The sequence below is a fragment of the Tubulanus polymorphus genome, chromosome 4, assembly GCF_964204645.1.
Source record: "Tubulanus polymorphus chromosome 4, tnTubPoly1.2, whole genome shotgun sequence".
Taxonomy (NCBI): Eukaryota; Metazoa; Nemertea; class Palaeonemertea; order Tubulaniformes; family Tubulanidae; genus Tubulanus; species Tubulanus polymorphus.
In genome coordinates, this window is record NC_134028.1 from 20,965,778 (window position 1) to 20,986,501 (window position 20,724).

Here is a 20,724-nt window from a genome sequence, read left to right on the forward strand (position 1 = left end):
ATTTTGCTTGCATTTAAGATTCTGAAGCTGTATAGCGAATGTACAAGGGGGTACCAGGTTCGAACCCCGGCATTTATTGAAGCCCTGGTACTGGATAGATGATGCACAGGGGTGTGTCGGGTTCATACACAGTGAAAACTGATGATGATTCAGAGTTGTCCTGATGCTGAATAGAGGATGAACAGAGATGTCCTGGGTTAGAACCCAGTAATTATCGATATCCTGGTCCTGTTGAATAGAGGTGTCTCGGTTTAGAACCCAAGGATACTGTGGTATCATCCATCCACTATCATATTGTGACGAGTCCCTGTCGATGAATTATCAATAACTCATTGATTACTGTACAATCTATTTGACACAGTTCCAGTTAGAATCAGCATCTAAAATTGAATTGATTGTCCGGTTAAAATCCCACAATGCAAAAAGAATGACGAATTAGAGGAGAAATACGCGCATCTGAGGCTGGGATGTATGTATTTTCACATAACATAAATTCGTCTTCGCCCTATTGGAGCAGGTCCTATAGTACTTATCAATCTTCCAGACTTTTTGATGTGTGATCTTCCTCTGAGTGGTCGCCAGTCGGATGGGTATATCCCACCAGTAAATGAACTTAAAACATCATCTATTGATAAATAACCTCCGTCACAACCTCGGAAGATGAATGACGACGACATTTTATTTCAAGTTACAATAATTTAATGCATAATTGTTCATTTCACAGACTTCTCAAGTTTGATTTATTTCACACACAACCTGTTACTATTTAGAATGCCAGAAACTAAATCAGCCGGATCTGGTGCCGAAAAACCCAGCTCTGATCTGGTGCAGCTAAACCCAGCCCTGATCTGGTGCAGCTAAACCTAGCCCTGATCACGCAGGTAGCCTGTAGATTTCTGGGCCAAACAAACTGGACGGATGGACTTGCGAAAACTAGTCGATATACTAGTGGAAACAAGTCGATGGACTTGTGGAAACTAGTCGTTACTCGTGAACACAGTTTTCAGGTATTGACTAGGGTATCAACACTTCAAACGAAAGTTTATGTATCGGGTGTCGAAGCTGCAGCGATAATTTTTTCCAGTTCTGCCGTTTGTTTCTTATCAATTACTTCCATTTCACGAATTTTCTGGAAAAAATCATTGTGTCAATCGTCATTAGCTGATAATTGTTTTATTTCGTTGTATCAATTTTTCACCCGGTGGGACCGAAGTATCAGCCTCTGTTGGTTCTTTGTTACAGCAATATATTTGAAAGTACCGGTAAACTATATTTCGATTGTTACTAACCTGTGAAATTTCCGTCTCGACGATCGGACGATATTTCGGACCTTGACCAACTGATTCCATTTCTGACAAAAACTTTCTTCTGTCATCGATCTCTTCGAGCACTGAAAATACAAAATGATCAAATCAGCAATCAGTCTGCAGTCAGTTTGTCATCTACAGTCAATTATCTACACTCAGCAATCTACAAAGTCAACAATCTACACACAGCAAAGTCAACAATCAAGTCTCGACGGTCAAAGTTTTGAGAAACATAAAGTTGCTAGTCTACATCAGAATTTTCATTTTGTTTTGCATGGTTTAAATGTCCGTTCTGGGAGATGGTATATCTTCTGCCTGTAACGTTTTTAAGTCTTACATTCATCAAATCGATCTTTATTTGGTTTTACTTCGGACTCATTTTCATCGGATCCTTGTTTCAAACGGCGTAGCTGTCTCGGTGAAGGGATGTCCTCTCCGTACGCCATCAAATAGCCTAATCGTTTTTTCTCTCGGTCGGTCATCGGTGGACCTTTCGGCGCTGGACGGTAAATAGGTTTTTCGTAAGCACCCGATGATTCTATCGTTTCTAGTGATCTGATTCCACCTGAATATGACCTGAAAAATGATATTGAAACTGTTCACTCCTATAGATAGAATATAGCCTAAATGAACTGCTGTTCAGTTTTCTAGACAATTCTGTCCTATGGAAAATGAATGACAAAAACATACGACACGCACCTTGGATTTAGAATTTTCTGTTCCCTCGGTTTTGCTGGTGTTCGTTTATGGGGTTGAGCGCTTGATGTAGGATTACATTGGACAGGAAGAGTTTCTCCATCTGTAAGAGAAATAAGCAATACGCATAAACTAGTACACTAACGCCTCATGAAACTTGTCCCAGGTAATCAAAAGAGCTTACTTTTCATTTTAGACGAAAGTTGCCGTTGTTGAAAATTTGTAAGCTTCGATTCTTTCATCATTTCTGAAAAATTTAAACACGGGTCAAGGAAATCAACATTTTGAAATAAGATGTGGGCTTCCTGAATTAGATCTAAGGCAAAGTATGTCGAGAAAAAGGTTGGATCGGAGGAGGCACAACAATTGATAAAATGAATTATCAACATTACAAAACCAGAAGACTGACCGACCAGGGCCGGGGCACAGGGGCTTTTCTAATATCTATTTCAACTTGATTTGAGAGGACAGCGGGTATCCTAGCTCAGTGGGTGGTGCATACAATCAAGTGGTACATACAATATGAATCAAATGTAAGATTTTTGCCATTTTTGTTTTGGGGGTAAAAAAGGCACTGATTTTGAATCCCCGCGTTCTTGACATGTTTACTTTTAGAAGGGGGTACGAAAGTGCAATAATCAGGACTAAGTATTTACCCTTCAAAAGCTGTTGGGTTCCCTGACTGTACGATACTTTAGGGCTATTCCAAAACCCTCCTTGCTCAACTTGATGACGATTGCCCCTTCTGTCCGCCATTTTGACGCTTTAATCGTAACTAAGAGCATATAGTCCGGTCGTCAGGTGCTGCCACCTTTCGTGTTGGACGGCTCCGGATATCTGTCCTTTCCCGACCAAGGAGGAGGTGAGGATTCGAACCCATTCCATTCGATTCGATTCGGTCGAGCAGTGAAACAAACATCATGGAGGCCATCGCTCAGTTTCTACACAAATCTCTTCCAAAATATTTGGAAAGGATGCCTTTTCCGGACTCTATTTCTGATATTGCAGAGATGTCAGGTAAGGATAGAATACCTGGTACTTTCTGAATAGAATTGAAGCCAAGCCCGGTCTCCCGGTCCAGCAGTCAGGAACACTTTCCTGATTCTGCCGTAATTGGCGGAAAACGCCGAAATTGGCAGAATAAGCCGTTTTTGGAAAGTGTTCCTGACTGTCCAGGAGGAGGAAGAGGGGAAGATGACCCTCGTCGCAATTTCATTCAAATCAATGTCTATTTCAACCTGAGTTGAGTCGAGAGAATTCCTGGTGGCCTAGCTCAGTCAGTTTTGGTAGTACATACCTGATAGAAGTCTTATTAGGAACATAATGCATTGGCAGCTGACCTGAAATATCTCGTTTTTTATTTTTAATCCACTTAAAACTGTATTGAAGGATATCCAAAAAATCTGCATTGAGAGGGGTTCCTGGGAGAAAAGAGACTCCATGGTTAGAAAGTTTAACAATATGCCTCCATGCCTACCAACTGAGGTACCACCATATTGACCTAATTAATAATCATAATTTAAAAAAATCCTTGATTGATGTTTCAGGACAGGATTGGATGAGGTTGCTTCCATTTCTGGGTATTGTGTCATTTTTAACTTATGCGACAGTTCGAGTTTTTATACCAAACCAATCGTCTACCGCAGAAGATCCACGCTCCAAATGGGTGAACGAGGATATTCAAAAAGATTGTCCAAAAGTGGCGGATGTGATGAACATAGAGGACCTTGGTAACAAAACAGCTTACTGTCGCTGTTGGAAATCGAAGAAGGTAGGCGACGCATAGGGGAACTAAGGGACAGAGGGCGTAAAAGTTTGAGACATATAAATAACCACTAATTAGGGTTCAGTCAAACCACCAGATACGTGAGGGAAGGGGAACCACCTAAGATCATTTTGATAAAATTGAGGGATTTGCATTGCTTTCAGAAAAATACATGTCCATTACATAAAGCTTCCTAATAACACAATTCAATCTGATAGTCTGATATGTTTAAGTCAAATTGAATGTTAGTTTTTGTTTTTTCAGTTTCCCTACTGCGATGGCTCCCATACTGCGCACAATAAGGCCACTGGCGACAATGTCGGACCTGTAGTGTTGAAAAGGTCGGTATTTTTCTACTGCTAGTACGATATCTAACTATGTCCTACTTACACGACTGACCGTTTAAATAAACCGTGATTAGATATTGACAATCTTACCTTGAACTTGTATCTTTTTTCAGGGATGGCTAAATTAGATAAGTAAATCACACGACTGATAACCCTTCAAATACTCCCGATACCAACATTGATAAAGTTTATTCTTGAAATATTGTGTACTATTATTGCCAGTAGTCGGATATTTTCCACATTCCACTGTTGTATGATATCAGTTTTTTTACGATCGTGTAAAATATTCTGCTCGACGATTCTAGAATCATAGTTTGTGATTTGATATTTTACGAGTAAAACATTGGGTACTACTTTCTATCGGTCACCTATAGCTACATAGATACCAGTAATTTAATGAGAAAACTTTGTTATTGTAATTTATGTACAAAAGAATAAATTTGATTAAAATTTTGAAAATGATGTCTCTTAGTGAAGTGGTTCGGTAAATCATGAGTTAGTACAGTGGAACCTCGTTAATGAACTCAAATATTATAAATATAAAATTGTGTCACAAGTAAGAGAATTGATTATTTCTATACTGGATATAAAGAACTATCGGTTATAACGAACAGATTTTCTGGTCCGGTGAAGTTCATTGTAACGAGGTTCCACTGTAGTTGGATAAACGCTGCAGTCGGTTGAAGGAAAATGTTTGGTCCTATTTCTTTTAATCATTTCCAAATGAATTTCTGTCCCAAAATCGTATTTTTTGTCAAGTTGAACTTGGAAGTAATTTTTTGGTCCGAATCATTGGAAACAAATTCATGACAACCGAAAAGACATTAGAAACAAATTTATGAAAGAAATCGACCTTCCACTCAGTAGGGAGAATAATCATCCTGTTCTCTAAAACATCAAATTAACATTCATCTATCGGCCTAGGGTACCGGTATACGATGTGCGGAAGACAAGTGGTTTTAGTTCCACGTGGAGTTTCTACCTACAATGCAACGCCAGGTGTGCACAGTACAAGTGGATTTTATAGGTCTCAAATTCAACATTAGCTTCCTTGTACGACACAATAGTTGTATAGGAAGCGATTAAGACTCGGACAGGGAGCCACTTAATTTAGCCTTATTCAATTGTCAAGCACTAAACAAATGTATTCATGGAGTCATTCAGGTATAGCCGAAGACAAAAAGTACATGGTGGTATTGAAAAATGACAGCGAACCGTTAGCCCCAGCCCGGCAAGTCAGAGCCTATATTTGTCTCAGGCTTTTAGATAGTGTTGAACAAAATGATAAAAGCAAAGAACACTTCACCCTAGTGCATGAATTACATAAGTGAGACTTATTGGTCTCGTGAGATCCGAGGAAAATGCACTTTTTTCATTGTGGTCAAATGACGGACTGCAATGAAACTCTCGTGGACTGCTGACCAATGAAAAACATCAGTGGCAATGGCGAATTGGCGTTGAAAGAGTGGTACTTTTATTGTATTGGAATTAAGATTGAGCAAATTGTCCTCTGAAAACGTCGCGTTAAATGAGCAGTGACATTCAAAATGATGGTACCGGACTTTGACCGTGGTCGATGACTGTAGTCTGAAATTCCTGTAAAATAAAATCAAATTTGCTTTTCAATTCTTCCTGTGTGGCATGCGAGTTTGCCGCTTTATCGAATGCTAATACATGTATATACGCTGAGCAAAGAGTTCTATTAAAGTGGCTTGAAAATTGATTTCAAAGTATACTTCCCTAAAAGATGCCTTTATCTTGATAAAATCAAACAAACTAGTGTTGAATGATGTTAGAAATTTGACGTAGAAAAACATCAGTATTCCTCACATGCCACAGTAGAATAGCAAGAGACCTTAACAGTTCAGGGATATTTGTGAACTAAAATATTAGGAATTACACTGCCCCGTGGTCGTGTTTGAATCCAGACACAGGGACCTGACACAAAAAGTGTTTGACCCCAGTATCTTAGGTACTATATATAAACTTTTTATATATAGTTCCTAGGATACTGGGATCAAAAAATTTTTGTGTCAGGTCCCTGTGAATCCGAAGTCAATATTAGAGGAATTTTCTAAGGCAGAAACAAGAAATCCTCCACTCAACAAAATGCGGACCATTTTGAACACCTGATTGTTGGTCGATGTTCCGTAGTCTAAAAGTTAAACATAAGTTTTGATTCTTCTTGTGCCATTGAAATAAAATTAAATAAGACCTACAACAATGAACAAACAAATATTAAAGCAAGAGACATGACTTGAAATAAATTCATGTTTTCACGTTTATATATATATATAGGTTTATTTACAGACATTTTCATACATTATCATTATATTTCAACGAGTAACATCGACACTGGAAGTTCTGAGAATGTTCTATGGCTGAATAACGCTCTTGACAGAACAGACCAGTGATTGCTCTTTAGGAACGGACCAATAAGACGAGTACATCATCTGAAATCACTTTCACCGAACTCTTTACAATATGTCTTTAGTTTCGAACCGCTGAAATCAGATGTGATGTCATCAATCTTTCTATCTGTCGTTAGTTATAAATGCTGCTTTGTTGTATCACCACACATCTCTGACTATCCAGAACATCCACGACACCCGCAATGAATGCACTCGACTATTTTACCCTAAAAAATATTCAAATAAAATAAAAAATATTCAAATGTGTTATTTTTACTGAAACAACAAGATTTGTGAATGAAATACAGAAGAACAAACTTCAGAGCCCAGTTGTATCGACAAAGTTACCCCTAAGGGTAAATCCTTAATCAGGGCAACTACCACCATTTTAACAATGAGAAAACATGGTAAAAACTTGACAAATTTCAAAATGTCCCCAGCAGCAATTAAGTTGCCTGCAAAACTATAAAATTTTGCTAGGGAGACCAGAAAATCTGTTTGTTATAACCCATCGGTAAAATCGATAGTTCTAAACACAGCGAAACCTTGTTCAACAACTATGATATGAGGCTGATCCCCTCTGAATGCCGCATATTCTAAGTTCAATCTCTACAATATGAGGCTGATCCCATCTGAATGCCACGTATTCTAAGTTCAATCTCTATGATATGAGGCTGATCCCCTCTGAATACCACGTATTTTAAGTTCAATCTCTACAATATGAGGCTGATCCCCTCTGAATGCCACGTATTCTAAGTTCAATCTCTATGATATGAGGCTGATCCCCTCTGAATACCACGTATTCTAAGTTCAATCTCTACAATATGAGGCTGATCCTCTGAATGCGGTTCTGCGTATTCTATGATACTTACCTCTTCAAGCTTTGCTTTGGGCACACGACAAATACAGTTCGTTCCAAAGTTAGTATCTCGTGCTTGTATACATCGTAGACAGCACAGGTTTTCATAGCCTTGTTTTTTCCACTTTGCGATCAGATTCTTATCAGCTATTCCCTCCTTTAAACAGTAGTCATACAACTCTGCAATGATAAAAACTTTTTTAGTACATAGTTACACAATAATGAGGTTGGTACTACAACGTACATTTTAGAATATGAGACACCACGCACGAAGGCTGATGATAACTGTAATTAATTATTTTACCTCTGCTTATAGCCCTACGTTTGTAGTAAAGGTCATAGATATATCTGGACTTCTGGTGGTGAATTCTGAATATCGGCCATAATCCTTCTACCTTCCGTTTGCCTTCATGCGGATCTATTTCAGCTGCAAATGAATAAAGAGATTTATGCAAAAACAACTGACACAATTAGGTCTAGAGGTTTATATTATTTAAATACTCATTCCTACGCTTTTATTTTATAGACCCCCTAAAGCTGCAGTTTGTGGGTCTACAATAGACAGGGAAAGTAGTAGTCAGAAGTAGTCAGTGATCTGTCTGTGGTTTAGTTTCACGATCAGGGGCCAGAAGTTGGTAAAAGATAACCAATGAATGAATGAATACCATAGTAAGTAACAATAAAGTCTTAATTATTACTATGTCAACCATCCACTGGTTAACTCTAACTTGGCTGCTTAATATAAATATTGGCTAACATAAAACATCCAAGATTTTGGAAATAAAAATCCTACAAGGTTGAAGATTATTTTTGTCCATTTTAATATTCGCTCGGGCTATTTTTACGACGCCGTAAACGGATGACACTAGCTATATTTACGACGTTTCATTCTGATTGGCTAATCACGTTGCGCACGCGCACCAAAAATTCAAGGCAAGTGTGGAGAGTTAGAGAAAATAGAGCGGATCGAGCGAGACTCGAACCCGGGCCAGTAAATTACTAGTGCAGCATCATACCACTAGACCACCGAGCTCGCTGGTAATCGGTCGAATGTTTTAACTAGATATAGCCTCACCTTACCCTAATCCTATCCCTAGGGGGTAAAACGGACCCTTACCCTAACCCTAACCCTCTTCTCACCCTCTTGACACTAATCCTCCCCTCTCTAGACCATAATCCTAAATTCAATATAAAACCGTCGTAATTATAGAATTCACGACCGCTTTACGACACCGTAAATATAGCCACCTTGTTTAATATTCTTTGACAGTTCATTTTCCATGTGTAAATGGCCACCAAGTTTATTGTAGTTTTTCAGTTTAGTTCAGTCCAGTTCAGAAGATGGTGCAGGATAACCCATACGGGTCTTAAGCAAATTTGATATATATCGTAAAAAAACTCGAGAAAAATAATTTGAGCGTCGAGAGGCAAGCTTTTATGTTAAAAATTAAAAACAGTGATTTGACCCTGTTACTTATTCGATCGGTAGATTTCGTTTGATTTTATGATTTGGTGTCCCTTGCAAACCTACCATACCTGCCGGAAGCGAAGCGACATACTTTTAATGTCGACAAAGAAGGAGAATGCAATAAATACAAATTAATTGAATTTGTATTGAATTTAAACACTCGAGTTTTTCATTTTTACCTTCTCTCATTTTCTGATCGAGTTCGTCAAGTGTTGGTTCGATGAGTTCCCATCCGTCCGGAGGAGGTTTTCTACTCTTTCTCACTTTCGGCATTTTCACAATAATTAAAATAAGGCCTATAAACAAAAAATTTACCAAACACTAACTAGCGATCACAAGCAATGGATATTTCACAACCACCAGGCGCGGAGAGCAATGGAATCCAATTAATCTTTATTGATCCTACATGTGATACGCGGGTTAATCGCCGGAACACTAATGATAAAGAATAAACAGCATAACAATAACGATAAACACATCTTTAAAAGAAAAATAGATTATGAATGATAAATGATTAAGGATTTACAAAACACTAGAACAGCATGTAGAAACTAAGAGAGAGGCTGGAATGGGCTCCATGATTCCGGCCCGGCGCCGAAACTATTAAAATGAATTATAAACCTATATTCATAACTTTTATCTTAATTCATAGAATCGTATTAACTGCGACGAAAAATATACACGGACAAGCAGTATGCGCGCTCACGACCAAACATATTTTCTTAAATCTTTTCTGTTAATTACGAATTCTGGCTTAAGTTCTTGGATGTCTGGCACCAGTTACATCCGATGTAACTGTCTGAGCTAGCCTCTATCCGCCGGGCCAGCACTTCGCTGGAAGTGACCTAGCCTTTCGAGGGAGGCTAGGGATTGCTCATGGTTCACCTGCCATGACCCCAAGACCATGGAGGGCGCAGATTGTCTCACTGTCTGCGTCCTAGGCTCAGTATCGAACTGGTCAAGCCCGTACCCTTCACAAACACTGTTTCAATATAGAGTGTGCTCCGATTCACAACAAACTAACACAGGACAGTCTCAGTATCTCCCTCTGTAATAGAAATCTTTTCTAGCTATTGAAAAGAATTCACTCACCAAGTGAGAATTTGGTATTTGGCCCATCCAAAATGTTGCGCCGATGGCTTGAATGGAAGATGATAGGTATATATATAAATCTCAATATGTTGTTAAAAATGAATACTATGTTCTGGTAATTTCTCCCTCAAAAAGCAAATCCATGAATCCATAGGAGAAGACCTTACTGGTTCGACCAGTTTACGAAAATGTAAATGTTTTTTTTTTTTCAATTAACATTTGCCACAAGTCTGTGCCTCCGATGTAGGCAACTGTTGAATGCAAGAGATCGGAATCTTTTACTCGATAAACAATAAACAACGAAATTGACAGAAGAATCAATTTGAACAAACAGGGCCGCTACATAGAAGAAATTAAGATTTGGGATAAAACCTTTGAATTTGAAAGAAATATTAAGCAATTTGTGCATGGCCATTGGCATCTCGAACAAAGAAAATGCTGTTATAACCGAAATCGCTAGTAATACAGCTTGGTTGTCATTTATTTTTTTAGTACTGATTTTTGAACGCCTTTTGGAAGCTATATATAATGAAATTACTAGAATTACATTTGCAAAAGCTATGCCAAAAAATGGTACAAATATACCTAACAAGAGTATCAGGCCTATTATTTTTGAAATTTGGGGAGGGGCGCGCACGAAGAACAGCAGGTTTCGTCTACTAGGGCAAAGAACATTAATTTGTTTAAGATCTTTAGTGAAATAATGCCAGCCTTGAGTGCCGAAACTCATAATAACTATGAACAATAGATAAATGTTACACTTGGTTTTTGTGCAAAGGATTTTAGATTTTAATGGGAAGAACACGACAGTCAATCGCTCTAAACTAATCAACATCGTTATTAGGTTTCTAATCATTTTGAAAATGTCCATTACAACAGCTACATGACGTCGGAGAGCTGGACCGATTAAATCACTGTTGTCAAAATAATAAATGTCGTCACCAAACTTAAGCAATCCGTCAAAATATGCTCCAGACCTTGCGACGGCAACACTCAACAGAAACAGATTATCAGCTATTGTCAGCAGTCGTAGAATGTAATACGTGGTAACATCTGATTTAAATCGAGAGAGAACGAAATATGTGTAAACATTGAGGACAAATCCCGAGACCCAAATTGCAGGTAAACAATAAACAAACACTATAACAATGTTAACGTTTTGCTTGTTAAGAGGACAATCATTTTCAGCTGTGGTAGAATTTTGCGTCAACCAGTTTGAGTCGTTTCTAATCGTTTTAGTTGTCATACTAAGTGAGAAAGAGAGAGAGAGAGAGCACGCGAGAGAGAGGGATCCGCCTCTTAGATTTACTTACAGCATAATGGAAATATTCGCTGAATAGTTTAACCAATTTTCCGATTTTCAGAAGAATAGCGCTTTCGGGTGCAAATTAGAGTTTCATTTAACGAATCCACCTCTGACCGTCAACTTACAGCGGTGGATAGTGAAATATTGAGGCATATTAGAATTGCACGGAATGATATAATATGGTGTTTGACGATTGGGTGAAAAATGTTGTGTTACATTTACTCTAACGCTCATTTTATTGATGAAACTTGAAACCTTGCACATCTTTAAGATATTATTCTACATATAAATGTAGAACGAGAGCAATTCCACAATAGATTCAGCCGACTTTAAATTTTGGTTGATTGTTCAAAACTTTCTACTGTATTTGGCGGTGCCACAATTACGGTGTCCATTTTTCGCTACGTGTATGGCTACAGTGATGACCTTGTCTGATCGTCATTTAAGTATAATTGTTGTCCAAGAACAAAATGGCATTTATATGTTCATTAAATTCTTCGATCGTCCTAAGTTGTAAGTCAATAATTTCAATGTGGTGCTTGACATCGGTTCATAAAATGCTGATTTACTTTACGGTTTTATCGATATGAACAGCGTGTCCTCGATCTCATGTTATTTCTAGCATTTCATCACATTCATCATTTCAAAACACACAATTAAATAAAAGCATTGAATTACACAAACACATTTAACAGTCAACCCCTGATATACCGCCCTCCCATATACCGCTACCCCGCCTACCGCCAGGTTTTCTCAATGTACATCACAATACAAACACTAAGTAAAACATCCCGTTATACCGACGTACTCTCTTTACTCTCTATACCGCCAAAATCTTCATGAGATACATATAGAACCGTAGTTTAGAAGAGATCTAATAACGTAATTTAATTGTTTTGCAGAGAAGTACACCGGACGATGAATGCAGGCTAGATTTACCCGGTATCGTGGTTCTAGACGTCGCCACGAGAAAAGTAGGAAAATCGGGAAAAGTTGAACTGCGTTTTTATTGTAAACCGGACATTTCTGGATTTTTGACGAGATTTTCATCCGCGGTAAATAACTCGTATTCCAGATCATATCCGCCGAATTACACAGGTATCACACCAAATTCACTGAACTACGTACTTCTACGAAATGTATATAGCCAAAAACTATGAGAACTTAAAAAGCATTTAACTATAGATTGGTGAAACACTTGTGTCCGTGCTCTGACGATATATTGAGAATCCCGCACCGGTTTAACAAGAAAATTAAGCTTATAATCTATTGGTCCGATGTTTCGACTATTAAATAGTCATCTTCAGGAATCTTCGAAATGGCTATTAGGTTAGAATCAATGTGGGATTCTCTGTCTAAAAGCATTTAACTAATTCTGAAAATTACATCCTCACTTCTTTTTCCGAAATAAGCGTCTAGTATACAATTTACAAAGGAATGACCAGAACATCGTTTCAAACAAAACTAATGGCAAATTAGAAGTAGATTTGTGTGTCTTATTGCTGTCATCGTAGTCTTCAAAATGTCTCGCGGTAATTTTTGATTTGGTCAATTACAGATAAAGATGGCATTTCTGGATACTTTGATCGAAAAGGAAAACTGTGTTCGATCGGCGTGAAAATACCGTCGATCAAATCCGATGAGTTTTTGGAGTCGATGCGATACGCCGCCGTATTGAGGAAGAAGTCGTGTCGAGGTTTACATATACTTTATATATCGAGGGGCGGTCTAGACGCGGGAACGTACGCAGTGAACGCGCCTTCGCTCTCCAGTCATATCCCGATGGATATAAGCGGTCGGCCAACATTCGATATCAAAGCCGAGATGAAGTTCAAGTCGGAGCCTACTTCGCATACGGGGAGTGCCGAAACTTCAGTTTCATCATTCGATCCGAGAGCCGGGGTGACGCATATGATTACTGAATACATGTTCGGCTAAGCAGCGAGTGTTGCCTGTAATTTTGCAGAAAAAAAGGCAACGTCGTTAAAATGAATTTAAGAATCAACAACAACGATTTCAAAGGCGAACATCCTTGGTTAGTTTGCGTTCAGTTATCGCATACCCAGAAATACACGAAAAAGCACAGTTCCCTTATCACGCAACGGGACTTGTGCACGGAAACCAATTACGACAAGACGAAATCACTCGAGGCAAAACCGTCTGTCATATCCCGGGGGAACATTCATAAAATGAACGACAACAAAAAGTACTATATCAAATTCAACCCTGGTGAATTAGTGAATATCGGCTGTGTCTACACGGGAAACGTGGTGCATCCGCCTAAAGTTCGAATTCAGTATAAAAATGGCACCGAAAAGGAATTACCTCAGTATTACGTCTCGTCTACGACGGGTTAACCGTTCAATTCGGCGCGGGGCTGTGGGAGGCGAAATCGTTCTCGATCGGAGATCGAATCGTGTGTTCGTCTCCTAAGATACAGACAAAAGACTGGGTCGAAGTCGCGTTATCGCCGACGAAGGAACACATCCTCATATTTCGCAATTATACGCAATTTTCATACGTCAGTTAATACAGCTGAAATAGGAACCAGTATAATGTGTGTGCTAATTGTATAAATGCCACAGCAGGCCACGTATCGAATATTCCTCAAATAATTGTATTCATAAAATTCCAGTGGACTTTTTTTTCTTTGCAGCCGAGTTTAACTAGAAAAGATGATAAATCGCCGCCATTTTGTCAACGTTTTTGTATGTTTGCAATTTTTTCCAGTATACCAAATACTGATAATATGAATAAAGGCAACATTAAAAGGATTTCTCTTGTCATGTTATTATTGATGATGGGAGAAGGATTGAGGATAATCCACCGCTGATATAAAGAGGATATCATTCGATTCAAGTTACTTCGTCTTTCAAAACTGTTGTACATGTAGTGGCCATATAAAGCGAGAAATAAGGACATTTTAGGTAAAGTTAAAAGAAAAAATCGTAGTTTCTGCAGCTGCTTTTGACGCTCTGGAGATCTTCGTAATTTGTTTTTGGTTTATCATTCGTCGTGAAATTGATCGTCGGATCGGCCTACGCCTAATTAGGTCAATATTTACAAGAGGTCTACCCCCCCCCCCCTCCCACTTTTATACAGTGAACGTCCTACAGTGCCACTGTTTGGACCTGGAACACTAGCATTATAACGAAATAGGCATTGCATTAGAATGGCATTTTCTATTGTATTCATTTTTTCGCTGAATTGGCTCGTTAACAGTGAGTGTGGCATCAAGAAGGGTCGACATTATGACTTTGACTTGCTGTACTATATGCTGCCTAGTCTCAATTGCGACGCCTAATTTCAAATCGTCCTTGAAACTTGATCTAGGATCTAGTCCTATCAAGTGTGCCGGGGGACGGAAAGTGCCTTTTGGCCAATTGAGTGAACTAAGGACGACGCCGATCAGTCACACGATCGTTCAGTCACGGTAGTTGGTAACATGTCTGTGGTACAGCTGCCGTGAAAATGAACGGCCCGGGAGTCGCGGGTACCTTCGTATACATGCATATTCTCGGAGACATCCTTCATAAGTAAATTAGTTACATCTACTCGACAACAATGTTTTAATATTAATTCTGCTATTCATTTCCATTTCCTGACGCAGCCGTTCAATAATAATAGAATATGGACAAAATAAGGAGAATTACGCCGATTCTATCCATTTGTAGGTTAATTACTTTGACAACATTTTCCACAAGTCAGCCTACACTAAAAATCGCAGGTGTGGTGGGTCTGTATAAGGGACACTCAATCAAAAATCAAACGAAATTTACCACCCAACAAATGAAAAACAGGGACTATCCCTATTTTAAGATAAAAAAATCGAGTTATCAAACAAACCCAAATCGCTAATTATTTCATTCATACAATCCCAGATGGCCTTTTAAAATTTTTAGGACCTAAAATTTAAAAAGTAGCAGTTTTCTCAGACAGTCGCAGGGCTCACCCTGTCAAATTAAGGCCTTATGACTGTTATGTAGTTGGTTACCTAATCGTTGTTGGTAAGCTTTTTATAATTGGATGGGCTTATACCAACGTTAGGGATGACAAGGGCCATATTATACTTTCTAGCGACTTCAGTCCACAATTAATGGCTTAATTCACGAACTAACACCGGTACATTTCGAAATAATCCAATTTTATGTATGTTTCGAGCGATTAATCAACATTTTTTTGAGAAATTAATCAATTTCTCCACAAATTCTACCATTGGCCGCCAATCCGATCGTGAAACTAAACCACAGATTGGTTACTGACAATATGTTATGGAAAAGCTACCATCTATTTGATACGTGATACCAACATAATGTTCTTTCCAGCTCAAAAGTCAAAATGTTTCCAGAAGATGTTGTCCTCTTCACCTGCTGGGAATGTTACTGTTGATAAACAGGAGGGTAAGTTTTAGGGGTAAATTGTAGATCCTAAAACCGAGTCGTACACAAAATGGCAGCTTTTTCAACCCATAATACTAGGTCTGAAGAGCAGAAGGGTTAGTATCAAAAGGGTTTAGGGTAAAGGGGTAGGTGAGGCTTAGCGGTTTTTTACTATAAGGTAGCCTAGGGTAAGGCTACAAGTAGTCATAAAATCGGTGGTTCCGGTAGCTAGCACCGCTAGCGCTGTGGGAAAATGTTGCGCTTACACTCTCGTGTCTGCGTGTACGAATCCCGATTTTTAGTTCATTTTCAAGAGTTTTCTAAGTCCAGACTATTGCACATGCAGCACGTGCGGTAGTCACAGTTTTCAAATGTCCTTGAAAAATTTATGTTTCGGGAAAAAAGTAAATAAAAGGGCACACAATTTGTGCGCCATAAAAATAATTGCTTTTCTGTACTTGGCCTAAAGCAAAATGTGAATGAGATAAATTGCCCAAAATCATAAAAGGCAATCTAAGGCATTTTTTTTTTTATTCAAAGGGGCACTATTCTTAAAGAGACATTATTGTTGCTCTATAAATTTAATCGAAAACAGGCAAATTTCGTCAAAAATCTAAAAAAAAGGCATAAGCAAATTGAATGTGAAGGCAAATTTAGTGGCATGATACCAATGAATGGCACTCAAACTCAAACTCACTCGCTGGGCATTAATACTGGCCCTTTCCCAAAATTGATGCCCTTTTTTCACTGTGCTGTAGTCACTGTATGGCCCTGGATCCGCGCCTGCTGCGGTAGTCTCGTTTCTAGCCATTGTACAGGAACCACAACGTCTGGTATTCAGATTACTGATGTGAGGCGCTAGGGCAAGGTTCTACAATATCCCTCTATATGTACTGGGGTAGAGTCTACTCTAAATGAATAATATTTGTAATATTATGTACCGGTAATATGAAACATTTCATTTTCATGTAATCATTGCCTGCATACATAATAATATTGATTATTTGTAGGATTGGCTGTTCTGAAGATGCATCGTAAGCCTGTGAACAGTTTGAATACAGAGTTTCTAAAAGAGCTCACCGAAACATTAGATTCATTGGAGAAAGATAAGGAGACGAAAGGTGTCATTTTAACATCAGTAAGGCCCCAAACCTGTATCTCTGATCCTAATCCTAACCCTAAGCCTAAGCCTAGCATTACAGTTCAATTTCTTATTTCAAGCTCAGAACAGGCCTTATAAGCGTGACCAACTTAAGGTACTGTGAGAAACCTGAGTTCATTTTTCTGGCGGGTTTTATAAATGTTTCTAGGCTATGTTTGTCATTGGGACAATAAAGCCTTCCGCGGGATGTCCCATTAAGTTGCAATCATTCGTTGAATTTTTCTGCTTCACCCAATGATTAAAATGGTGATATGCTTTTTACAGGGTATCCCAAAAATATTCAGCGCTGGATTGGACATAATGGAGATGTATAATAGTACCGACGAAAAGGTGCGAGATTTCTGGTTCCATCATCAGTCATTTTGGATGAAACTTTACGGATCGAAATTATTCACAATTGCTCAAATAAATGTAAGTACTATGTCCTCATAACGCGTTCAACTATGTCCTCATAACAAAATCAACTATGTCCTCATATTGAGTTCAACAATGTCCTCATATCGAGTTCAAATATGTCCTTGTATCAGGTTCAACTATGACCTTGTATCGAGTTCAACTATGTGTTTAACTATCTCCTCTTTTCGAGTTAAAATATGTCCTCATATCAGGTTCAAATATGTCCTCCTATCAAGTTCAACTATGTCCTCGTATCGAGTTCAACTATGTCCTCGTTTCGAGTTCAAATATGTCCTCCTATCAGGTTCAACTATGTCCTCGTATCTGTTTCAACTATGTCCTCGTATCGGGTTCAAATTTGTCCTCTTATCAGATTCAATTATGTCCTCGTATTGGGTTCAACTTTGTCCTCGTATCAGGTTCAAATATGTCCTTGTATCAAGTTCAACTTTGTCCTCGTATCAAGTTCAACTATGTCTTCATATCAGGTTCAACTATGTCCTCCTATCGAGGTCAAATATGTCCTCATAGCAGGGTCAACTATCGAGTTCAAGATCACAAAGTAAATAATGAAATTAGTTTCGTTCCATGTCCGTGATAAAATGGGCTTGGTTTGAAAAAACGAAATTTAGAAATTACGACATTTAGAAATTGACTGTATAATGAACTAATTTTGATTTTTTTAATCCAGGGACAAAGTCCTGCTGGAGGTTGTGCTATGGCAATTTCATGCGATTATCGCGTAATGGGCTCCGAATTTCGCATAGGACTAAACGAAACTCATCTCGGTATCGTTGCTCCTACCATGTAAGTATCGTTAAAATACACTTGGGTGTCTTGAAATAAATTTCATTTCAATTTGCCGGTAATGTTCACTCCTTTAGGTATCAAGATACACTAGTGAGTACTGTCGGTCAGGCTCAAGCCGAGTTAGTTCTAGGTTTGGGTGAAATGTGGACTGCAGATGAAGCTCAGAAGATCGGTATGGTGAATGTCGTATGCCCCGTTAAAGATATCGAAGAGAAAACTCGCGCTGCTGCTGCAAAATGGATGAACATTCCAGGTACACTGAACTCCAAGCCAATGGGGTGGCTCCAAACGTAGCCAAAAGGGCAATTTCTGCAGGTGGATGAAAATTTAAATTACGATGGCACGTGAATACCCTCCAAAACAGCGCACCATTTCAACAAGTATAGTTTTTTGATAAAATCTGCCCCTTTTTAGCCCACTTGGGACTTTAGTCCCAGCGGGCTATTGCGTTCACTTTTCGTCAGTCGTCCGTCCGTCCGTCCGTAGACGGAATCCAGTTATTTTGGGAAGTTTTGAAGACGCTTCAAGGTAACGTCTTGATATTTGGGTTACACATGTATCTACCCTAGACACATCTTCAGCCCAAAAACTGGCCCTGTCAGAATCAAGATGGCCGACTAGCAGCCATTGTTATTCGCCAAAATCATCACTTTTTACACATTTTTGAACTTTTTGAGGGAAATTTTGAAGACGCTTTAATAAATTACCTTGATCTTTCGGATATATGTGAATCCCCCCAGGGCCCATCAACATAACAAAAATTGGGTCGGTCGGACTCAAAATGGCCGTCCTATGACCTTTTTAGTGCCCAAAAATGTTAATTTTGGCCCGAATTCTGAGTCCTGTAGCTTCCTACTGGTTTGCCATTTCTCATTGCAATTTGTGATGGGTATTCTTTGGAAAGGGATGTTTTATACCTGAGACAGGTATTTTTCATCAGCCAATTATGACGCAATTGGCGGCCATCTTTGTGTCACCAGTACTCATTCATAAGTGGGAAAAAGTTTTTCCACATTATATTGATACCTAAGCGTATTTTGTTACCACAATCAATTAGAAAGTTGTAGCTCATAACGTGTTCTATGATTGTGGTGAGTTTCAAGGTAATTGGATTTTGTATATGGCCACCAGGGGGCGTTGAATAATACAATATCTTCGCATTTCTTTATTATATTCGTACCTATGCATATTTTGTAACCACAATCAATTGGAAAGTTGTAGCTCATGACATCATCTATGATTGTTGCAAGTTTTAAGGACATTAGTTTTTCTATATGGTCACCAGGGGGCGTTGAATAGTAGAATAACTTAGTATTTCCTTATTATATTGGTACCTAGGCATATTTTGTTACCATGATCAATTGCAAAGTTGTAGTTCATGACATGTTCTATGATTGTGGTGAGTTTCGAGGTCATTGGGTTTTGAATATGGTCACCGGGGGCCTTGAATAGTAGAATGACTTAGTATTTCCGTATTAAATTGGTAACGAGGCATATTTTGTTATCACAATCAATTACAAAATCGTAGCTGCTGACATGTTCTATGATTTTGGTGAGTTTCAAAGTCGTTGGTTTTTGTAAATGGTCACCAGGGGGCATTGAATATTGAAATTGTTAGATTGTTGAGCATTTGAAACCACTTCCCAAGTGGGCATGGTGTCCCTGGACCCCTAGTTGATGTGAATTGGTACGGGTGAATCTTTGCAACAAAGTTCTTTCTGGGGGTTTAGAGGTTAGCCCTCTGGCGTGGATAACCTTGATTTTCAATGAATACTAAAAATTACAGAGGAATTCACATGAATTGCGATTACTTTGCATCATCCTATTTTCTACATTTCAGTGAAAGCTCGATACCTATCGAAGATTGCGCTTCGTCAGCCGGTATTAGACAAACTGATGAATAATCGTCAAGCTGATATCGACTACTTCGCGCAATTCATACAAACTCCTGCCGTACAGAAATCTATAGAAGTTTATTTGCAAAATCTGAAAAAGAAATCCAAGTAAAACTGTGGGCACAGCACGGGAAGAAAATCGTTTCTAAGAACTCCTGAATTTACAATATTTATCAACGAACTTCCTAAATTTTTCTGATCTGATCCAATTAGACTGATAGACGACTGAGTTCATTGATTAGATTCCAATGTGTGTTTGTTTATCAAATCTATCAACACAACCCTCAGAGTTTGACCATACGATCAAGTAAATATAACAGTAAAATGAATTTAGCGTCAGTCAAAACTTGCTCAAGTTGTCACCAGATAAGTCGTCGTATTATTGAGGAGTTCCATTTGTGTATTTCCGATTCCATTTACTAAACATTTGGTTTTCGTCATCAATGTAAATGATCGACTTGAGCCAATTTTCACTGTATTATGGAACCAATGGTATTTTTATTGAAGTTTAGTAATAGTTAGATTTGGCTTAGACTGAAATAAAACCATGATATAACCTGTTTTATTTACATGTATTATGTAACCTATTTTTCTATACATTATGTACATTCAACTGGTTCATTCAGCGTTATAAGACAAGTATCCATAATATGAATTGAACTGAATGGAATGTAGTTCCTTGAATAAATTTATCTTTAGTTTATAATTATTGTACCCAAGTAAATATATTATTTTTTGCAAGATCTGCAGAGGATTTTATGGGGCAGCTTCCTCAGAGGATCAGTGACAATTTCAATTGGATGGTAGAAACTATCAAACTGTTGTCATGAA

General features: G+C 38.4%; 4 protein-coding genes across 5 annotated transcripts; 2 read left to right on the top strand and 2 right to left on the bottom strand.

The window, feature by feature from the left end:
• Window positions 1-646: 646 nt before the first annotated feature.
• On the bottom strand, window positions 647-2,766 carry LOC141903454 (UPF0193 protein EVG1 homolog). Its single transcript, XM_074791571.1, has 6 exons — window positions 2,660-2,766; window positions 2,188-2,250; window positions 2,007-2,106; window positions 1,645-1,883; window positions 1,290-1,390; window positions 647-1,129 (listed from the first exon to the last, which is right to left on the bottom strand). The coding sequence occupies exons 1-6, from the start codon at window positions 2,757-2,759 to the stop codon at window positions 1,043-1,045; spliced, it is 690 nt and encodes a 229-aa protein (XP_074647672.1). The 5' UTR covers window positions 2,760-2,766; the 3' UTR covers window positions 647-1,042.
• Window positions 2,767-2,872: 106 nt separating this feature from the next.
• Window positions 2,873-4,538, top strand: LOC141903455 (CDGSH iron-sulfur domain-containing protein 2-like). Its single transcript, XM_074791572.1, has 4 exons — window positions 2,873-3,020; window positions 3,551-3,774; window positions 4,033-4,109; window positions 4,229-4,538. Exons 1-4 carry the CDS (start codon window positions 2,924-2,926, stop codon window positions 4,236-4,238), a joined length of 408 nt encoding a protein of 135 aa, XP_074647673.1. The 5' UTR covers window positions 2,873-2,923; the 3' UTR covers window positions 4,239-4,538.
• A 1,855-nt stretch (window positions 4,539-6,393) lies between these two features.
• LOC141903933 (protein BUD31 homolog) lies at window positions 6,394-9,209 on the bottom strand. Its single transcript, XM_074792322.1, has 4 exons — window positions 9,033-9,209; window positions 7,690-7,812; window positions 7,399-7,565; window positions 6,394-6,753 (listed from the first exon to the last, which is right to left on the bottom strand). The coding sequence occupies exons 1-4, from the start codon at window positions 9,124-9,126 to the stop codon at window positions 6,703-6,705; spliced, it is 435 nt and encodes a 144-aa protein (XP_074648423.1). The 5' UTR covers window positions 9,127-9,209; the 3' UTR covers window positions 6,394-6,702.
• A 5,613-nt stretch (window positions 9,210-14,822) lies between these two features.
• Window positions 14,823-20,552, top strand: LOC141903939 (enoyl-CoA delta isomerase 1, mitochondrial-like). Of its 2 annotated transcripts, none has more exons than XM_074792343.1 (7): window positions 14,823-14,921; window positions 15,577-15,651; window positions 16,641-16,768; window positions 17,057-17,203; window positions 17,880-17,995; window positions 18,073-18,251; window positions 19,839-20,551. In XM_074792343.1, the coding sequence occupies exons 1-7, from the start codon at window positions 14,882-14,884 to the stop codon at window positions 20,003-20,005; spliced, it is 852 nt and encodes a 283-aa protein (XP_074648444.1). In that variant the 5' UTR covers window positions 14,823-14,881; the 3' UTR covers window positions 20,006-20,551. The 2 variants fall into 2 exon arrangements, with proteins under 2 accessions (XP_074648444.1, XP_074648443.1); XM_074792342.1 differs by having other exon boundaries at window positions 14,848-14,978; window positions 19,839-20,552.
• Window positions 20,553-20,724: the final 172 nt, after the last annotated feature.